We start from the raw sequence: 8877 nt of genomic DNA, 5'->3' as shown, positions 1-8877 counted from the left end.
TTCTTTTTCAAGTAAGTTTAATTTTAAAGCTTTCATATATTTTTATGTTCATTAAATTCTATATGTGATTATTATTAATGTCTTGATTTCTTCAATTATTTATGTGTTTATGTAATGATTTGAGTAACTTGAATTTGTTGCTAAAATTAACTTGGTTGTTGTTTATTAGGCTTAGAATATTTGGATAATTAGTAAAATAAGTTTATAATTTTGAGTTGTTAGTTGTTGTTTACTTTTTTATGTCTAGCAATGCATTCACCTAATATCAATGTGTGGTTATTTATAGATGGAATCCGATCGTAGTTGGATAGGTCGTAGTCGATTTAATGAAGCAAAATACATAACGGAAGAATATAAAGTTGGTGTGGATAATTTCATTAAATTTGCTATTGAGCATCTTGAAGAAGAAGATAATGGCCTTATAAGATGTCCGTGCAAAGATTGTCGTAATATATACTACAAGCAACCTAGTACCGTGAAAATACATTTATATCGACATGGTATCATGCAATGGTATATTAGATGGGATTGTCACGGGGAGAAAGAAATGTCATGGAACGAGGCCGGAACAAGTTATATTAACACGGGCTGCAAAGATGATGATATGCATGATGCACATGATGATGCCTTCGAAGATTGTGAGGATTTTGAGGAAGAACCGAATGAAATAGCAAAACAATTTTACAAGATGGTGAATACTGCATCAGAACCAATTTATCCGAACAATGCCAATCTTACAACGCTGGAGTTTGTAATGAAGCTGCTTCATTGGAAAAACAAGCATAATTGTAGTAACAATGGTTTTGATGACTTGCTTCGCCTCATTGGATCAGTACTGCCTGATGATCATAAATTGCCTGAGAATTACTACACCGTGCGAAAGATGATTAAAGGATTGAATATGGAGTATGAAAAGATTGATGCTTGTGAGAATTATTGTATGTTATTTTACAAGGAACATAGCAAAAAGACAAAGTGTGATATATGCAAAGAAGACCGATACAAAGTGCAAAAAGATCCTAAAAAACAAAAGATCCCTCGAAAAATCTTGCGTTACTTTCCTATTACCATGAGATTGCAGCGTTTATTCATGGCGGAGAAGACTGCAAAATGTATGAGATGGTACCATAATAGAATTGCAGTTGAAGGTGAATTAAGTCACCCGGCAGATGGAGATGAATGGAAACAATTTGATCGAAGATTTCAAAGATTTTCAAAAGAGATTCGGAATGTCAGACTCGGGCTCTCTACTGATGGATTTGACCCCTTTCGCGATAAGCACGCTAGGGAGTATACAGTATGGCCTGTGGTGGTTATTGTGTACAACCTTCCCCCATCCATGTGTACTAAGGCTCCATACATGTTTATGCCTCTTCTCATTCCTGGACCGACGGATCCAACAAAAGACTTACATGTTTATCTCAGGCCATTAATTGATGAATTAAAATTGTTGTGGCATACTGGAGTGGAAACATATGACATGTTCTCACGTACAAATTTTATGATGAAGGCGGCACTTTTGTGGACAATTAGTGACTTTCCTGCACTTGCCATGCTTAGCGGGTGGTCCACTAAAGGTAAGTTGGCATGTCCAGTTTGCATGGGAGAGGTCAAAGGTAAGCAACTCAAACATGGTGGTAAAACAACATTTTATGGAACTGCTCGGTATTTTTTGGAGCCAGATGATCCTCTCAGAAGGAGTACGAGATTTGGAAGAGTTGAGACACGATCAGTTTGTGCTCGACATTCAGGGTCACGTGCAAAGGTCATGTGTGAGCAAATACAGTTTCCCCCACCGGGAAAGTCATCGAAGAAAAAACCAAAAGATTATGGTGTGACACATAATTGGACTCACAGTTCTCCATTTTTTGAGCTTCCATATTGGGAGACACTCAGCCTTCGTCATAGCATTGACATTATGCACACCGAAAAGAATGTATTTGACAATATTTTCTACACAATTCTTGATGATTCGAAGAAGTCTAAAGATAAAACCAAATCAAGAAAGGATTGTCAAGAGTTAGGTGTACACCGTGAGTTGTGGATTCAAGATAATGGTATAAAACCACATGCACCATATGTACTTTCGAGTGAACAAGTTCAAAAGTTGTATAAGTGGATAGTCTCATTGAAACTCCCAGACGGGTATGCCTCAAACATATCTAGGTGTGTGAATTGGAAGAAAAATTGCATTCGTGGGATGAAATCACACGATTGTCACGTCTTCATGCAAAAAATGTTGCCTATCGTTTGTCGTGATCTACTTCCGAAACATGTGTCTGATCCTATCATTGAATTGTGCAACTTCTTTCAAGATTTATGCTCGTCTAGTCTCAAATACACAGATTTAGAGAAAATGGAGAGAGATATAGTGACAATAATGTCTAAGCTTGAAACTGTCTTTACTCCTAGTCTTTTTGATCCCATGGAGCATTTGCCACTGCATTTAGCAACTGAGTGTAAGTTGGGTGGCCCAGCCAATGGGCGTTGGATGTATTTTATTGAAAGATACTTGCACAACTTAAAATTGAAGGTTGGAAATAAAGCTCGAGCGGAGGGTTCAATGGCACAACGCTACATTGAGGAAGAATGTGTACACTTTTGTACGTTATATTTTGATTCCAAGAATGGATTGATGCATAATCAATTACGTCGAAATGAGGCCCCTCAAATGTTTCATAATGCCAATTTGTTAGAAGTTTACATATATCCGACACATCCTAGTCTACGAACTAGAGATAGAATCTTGAGTTGTGATGAATATGAACTCGTGGCATACTATGTTCTTATTAATTCGCCGGAGGTTGGAAAGTACTTGAGGTAAGTTATTTTTAAATAACTTCTTTTTTAAAATTACTTTAGTTCAAAATGTGATGTTTTTATTATTTAACTTGATTATGTAGGGGTTTTCAAAAGTTGGTACAACGACAATACCCACATTTGAATGATGCGGAAAAGGAACAATTTCAAAAAGAACAATTAAAAGATTGGCTCGAAAGAAGGGTATGCATTATAATTTATACACAGACACATACACAAATTTTCCTCATATTATATTTCTCACATATGTTATTAGGTACAAGATGACGAAGAGCTCAACAAGAAATTTATAGACCTAATAAGAGGTCCGTTGTATAAAGTGGAGTCTTATAAAGCATGCAAGTGCAATGGTTACAAATTTGATTGTGTAAATGCTAATGAGCTCACTTCACCAAATTCCGGTGTTGTTGTCATTGGTGAGAAATTTAATTATTTTTCTTAATATCTAACTTGTATTTTTCTTTACCAATTGTTTTCCAATTTAATACATTTTATTTCTAGGGACTTCTTACGAAGAACATTATGGTAACTACTATGGAAGGATAGAAGAAATTTTAAAACTCTTTTATCAAAATGGGCATCAAGTGATCATCTTCAAATGTCATTGGTTTGATCACACGACACATGTGAAAGTCGATAAACACCGGATGACTACCGTAGATGTTAAATCAAAACTAAATGCCGAAGACGTGTTTGTGTTGGCTAGCCAAGCTCATCAAGTATACTATGCACCAAACATTTCTAATGCAAAATCATCATGGTACACGGTTTTAACAACAAAGAGGCGACTAGTTGATGAAAGTGTGTCAATTCAAGAAAAAACCGGGATGAATGATGATGCTTTACAAAATGAAGTGTCAAATGCTTCATCATCGCATGTTGAAAGAGTTATTATTCGTGATCCCTCAAATTTTTTTGTTGACTTGAGAATGTTTGAAAATGACTATTCGGTAGATTACAACAATGAAGAAGAAAGTGAAAGAGATAAAGAAGATGAAGAAGAAGACGAAGACGAAGACAAAAATGAGGATGAAGATGACTTGAGCGATAATGATGATTTAGTGTAATTTATTTTAATTATTTCAATCAAATTTGTGTCAAAGCAATTATTTCTTTATCTAATTTTCTATAAAATTTACATTTAGGCAATTTTTTTTTGCTAGATGGCCAAGTATTTGTTAATTTTATTAGATGAATGATATCTTCTGTTGAATTAGTGCAGAACAGAGGTTTCAACAGCTTCTGGAGAAAAAAATATATTGGTTCATTAAATTTGACCGAATGACAACGAAAAGTTTCACACGGCTAATTTCCACCGATCTCGGTAGAATTGAAATAAAATATATAAACATATTTTACCCCATTTCTCTCACTTTCATCTCTCTCAAGCGGCTGTCAATTAAAATTAGGGTTTAATAAGGGTGAAGGAGGCGGCTATCGACTGATAAAATCAATGGCTGATGAACGCTCAAAGAATGCAATCAAGCTGATAAAAACTTCACAGGTTCATCTCTCTTTCCTTGAAATTAGGGGTTTTTACATTTTTATAATGCGCTCTCTCTTTCACCATTCTCTTGGCTTATTTGGGGGTTATGTAATTAGTGGGGTGTACTGAGAAACAAAACTTAATTGGATACAAATAAAAATGAAGGAGATGAACTATACCTGTGTGTAAACTATGTATGTAACTGCTGTGTGTCGGGAGTTACTGAATTTGTTTGTTGGATGGTTTTTGTTACTGAATTTGGAGGCGGAGGAGCTGAGGTTTCAGTTTAGTACTGTTTAAAGCCCCATCTTATTATGAAACCTAATATTAGTAGTAGTGGGCTGGGATTAAACTTTGTATTAAGCTAATTGTCTCATCTCCTATTATATTTTTGCTATAATCTTCCCTTGGTCCAGCTTAAACCGGGGTCTGCATAATATTTATTTGCCATTCTTGGTTTTCTGTATTACTACACACTCTTTTTAATCACCCTAATCTTGAATTTTCTTCACTTAGAAATCTTGATGTTAAAGATTTTCCACTTCGTCAACGACAGCTTTCGAGACATGCTTACTAAATGACTGTTGTTAGTGTAATTAGTGATTTCCGTTAGTACTATTGCAGATGTTGATTTAAGTATTAGTATATCAACAGGGCCTATTAAAAGATGTATATCAACATGTCATTTTAGAAGACTAAAGTCTGGCCGACCTATGACCCCCTGTGTACTGCAGATTAATACAAATGGGACCTTGACAATTACTGTTTTGACATACTCTTTTATGTGTTTTTTAGGTGGTCTGGACTGGTCCAAACTCAAGGAAGGGAAAAGGATACAATAATGGTGGGACCAGCGGAAGTGATCCACACAAACCTAGTGACGAAGAAAGTCAGGGGGAAGGGTCTTACGAGGTGGGAGAAGGCAGCCAAACAATTCTGTTTGAGAGGAAAAGGCGCACGTGTTGTGAAGGCGACTACCCGAGAAAACCAACTTGGAATGCAAGACCAACGGTTCAATTACTTCGGAACCTAAAAGGGTAATAAATTTATTTATATTCCTTCAATAAATATTTTGGTTGTTGTTTTGGTAGTTTTTTAGAGGGAGGTTTTCTTTCTGGGGTTTTTTCCTCTATTTAGTTTCTGCATTTCAGTTTTACAGTCCTCTTTTGCTATATAAACATTTAAACAATAATTTATTTCTTTAGAATACAAGTATGAATTCTCCATGTATTTTCTTTCAACAGGAAGTTTTGAAAAAGTCAATATTACAAAAACGCCAAATGGTAATTAGAAAAGATTTATGAAATTTTCATTTCTAAAATTGTAGCTTGGTTATAGCAGGAGTTTGAACATTGTCCTTGCAGTAAACTTCATAATATAATGACTATTTATGTGGTAGTACTTTTGTGTAGCATATTGCAATTTGTATCCCTGTTTATAGCTCAGAAGTACTTGAATGCTAGATGTAGATACTGTTCATAAATGATCTAAATTGAACTGGGAGGAATTATGTTGAACTATATTATATTAATATCATTGTTATCAAATATTGCTAACAGAAAATGCCTTGAGTTTTTTTAATACTTGTATAGATTGGTTAAAGCATGTGCTAATATCTCAGTTAGGTACTAGCTAAATCTATCTTTGAAACATTAAATACCTCAGTGGTGGGCAGGAAGCTTAGCAGACCACAATATAATTTTCTAATTATTGTCAGTCATGCAATAGTGATTTTCATACTTCAGTCTGTTTTAGCATATTAGACTTTAGTGAGTTGTTTAATGATATAGTAACAGTCAGCTAAATTTCAGACTATTTTGTTAAAACTAAAATCAGACCAATAACTCAACTAATAGTATGAAAATTGGGAAGTGAATGCCACAATGGAAGGGTGCGGTGTTGATAAACACCTCTATACATTGAGCATTGTTTGTACTAGACAAGGCAATCCCACTTAGTTAGGAATGTACACCTAAGCACACACCTGATGATGCTACAAGTATTATATAGATTGATGTAAATAAAGATTGTTTAGCTACAGATTACATTTATTGGCCCCTCTAGATTAAATAAAAATCTCTGGTTCTGGTTTGTTCTGTGGCTCGGTTTTTCCGAGTTGGGTTCTCCATCGAGATGATAAGACCTGGCCTTTTTGCTGACATTAAGAAATTTGCTGACATTTGGATTGACAACCATAAACTGTTTTAAAGTTCTTGTTTTTAATAAGCATTATATCTGTTTAAAGTGCTTGTTTTTAACATCAACTTGCTAAACTTTCATTATGTTTTTACAGTTTTATGGGGAATACACCCAAGAAAATATTGGCACGCCTTGCTCGCCTGAAATGGGATGAACATACAATCTCTACAAAGGGAGCTGCACGTAATGCTTGGTACAACAGATGTATCAACTGTTTTAAAGTAAGTATTTTAATTTTATTTTTCTTTCAGCCTTTGTAAACTACTACTTGGGGTTTAGAGTTTTTACTTCTAATTTATTCTCAACAGATGTAATGCTTAATTTCATTCTCCTCGATCAACTTTCTTGTTTCATTCTTGTTTTCTTAACATCCTTTAGAGTTTAGAGTTTAGAGTTTTCTTTCTTTTTCATTTTCTTTCTTTCTTGTTTAGAGTTTACTTTCTTTCTTGTTTTTTTGAACTTACTTTTAGACTTTTATATCTTGTTTCATTTCAAGTAATATATAAATTAGGTAGCTTAAACCAAAGTGTATGATTTTGGTTAAAATCACATATATTGGTTATAAATCATATATTTTATTCACTAATTATCGCTTCGATATTGTAAATCAATCTTTCAATAAAAGTGTGACCCGTTGTGCGGCTTAAAGTGTATTTTCTGGTTTTATGATTTGTTTGTGTTAAGTGTAGATAAGAATTAGTGGACATTAGTGTTGTTTTTAACTGAAATAAAACATTCAGATAAGAGTTTGCAAGTAGCTCCCAGAGTTCTCACGGTTTTTACTCACATGATGCACGGTTTGTGTTTTGTTTTTTTCTCTTTAAGGACTATATAAATTGTAAGTGTACATTTTAGCGTATCACATGTTAATCTCCTAAACGTAGTTTATAATCACACTCATTTGAGTACTTTAAAATCACACCGACTGCTCTAGTACAACTGTGGTGGCTGGTGGGACTAAAAATGCAAGACAACCCTGAGTTAACTTTGTTGAGTCTACTGTCACAATTCATGCAATAAATATAGCCACTACTAATGTTTAACTAGTCTTATATTATCATGTTTCTAGCTACTAATAATTAATATGAGACTGAATGTTTTTTAATTTGAAACACTTTACTAAGCTTTTTTATTTTAAATCTAAGCAATTTATTTTGACAGGAGTACTACATTTATCCGAAGGGGATTCTCGAAGAAGATGGGGACGGAGCTGTGAGAGCACATCTGAATAGGAATTTTAAGTCCTATCTTGGTACTGAGAGGGCCCGAATGCTCAAGAAGTTGAATGTCTTATTTGAATGCGGATATACTGAAGAAGAACTCGACATAAAAGGTGAAGCATTCAAGCCTCATTACTTCTCTCAGCGGGCATGTAATTCGATATGCGCGTATTGGGGCACACCTGAATTTAAAAAATTGTCGGATGCTGGCAAGAATGCCCGAGAAAAGATGGAATTTACCTCTCGTACTGGTGCAAAACCATATGAACAAAGACGACAGGTATTATTCTATCTTGTAAATAGATTAGGTAGTTTTTTTTATCTTTTGCAAGTATGAGTGGATATGTCCTTGATTTTGTATTATAAGTTCTTATTTTGGTTTTAATCTCTCATGTTTTGCTATCTATGCTGATGCCCTCCCAGAACAAGACTAATTACTTAGCATTAATGAAAATATAAAACACATAACGCTTCACTACAACTGTTCTGAAGTAAAGGTGTTTAATTTAATATGTTTTGACTGATTCAGATTTTACTTAAATCTTACAGCCTGGTGAAATTAATAAACAAATTACTAAAATAAAATAAATCACTAATTATCTCCATCTTACTACCTCCTTACCCCATCACTAATTTCATTTTTTTAATTCTTTATTTATTTTTTAAAATTATTATATTTAATTATCTACTTTCTAATAAATAACTATAACTTATAAGTTATAATTTACTAAAAATATTACCAACTTATAATTAAAATATTTATTATATTTATTTTCCATCTGACAGGAAATAGATGAAGTCAGAATTGCTAAAGGTGAGATGCCAATCAGTGATGAGGAATTTATAAATACCGTGTACGACCCTACTGAACCAGCTGTGATAGAGCTACAGGTTTGTATTTTATTTTTAAGTAAACTGATTTATAATTGAATGCTTGTTTTTAGGGTCAATTAATAGAGAAGTGCTTTATTTGTGATTTTCCTTTCATATATTGTAGGGAAAACTGAAAAAGGTGCGAGTTGAATTGGCAGATGAGTTGGAAGCTGCTGATGAAGGGGCATCCCCACGTACACAAAGGGCAATTCAGCGGAAGAATAATCTGATTGTGCTAGCTGGAGCGAGACCCCCAACTAAGGGGAGGGTTAACTTGTT

At 34.2% G+C, this 8877-nt stretch overlaps 1 protein-coding gene across 1 annotated transcript; it reads left to right on the top strand.

The window, feature by feature from the left end:
- Positions 1-286: 286 nt before the first annotated feature.
- LOC141696516 (uncharacterized) lies at positions 287-3887 on the top strand. Its single transcript, XM_074500646.1, has 4 exons — positions 287-2820; positions 2904-3003; positions 3077-3236; positions 3322-3887. Exons 1-4 carry the CDS (start codon positions 287-289, stop codon positions 3885-3887), a joined length of 3360 nt encoding a protein of 1119 aa, XP_074356747.1.
- The last annotated feature ends 4990 nt before the right edge of the window (positions 3888-8877 follow it).

Source organism: Apium graveolens, chromosome 11 (assembly GCF_009905375.1).
Source record: "Apium graveolens cultivar Ventura chromosome 11, ASM990537v1, whole genome shotgun sequence".
Taxonomy (NCBI): Eukaryota; Viridiplantae; Streptophyta; class Magnoliopsida; order Apiales; family Apiaceae; genus Apium; species Apium graveolens.
This window is presented reverse-complemented; position numbering and strand designations above follow the sequence as displayed.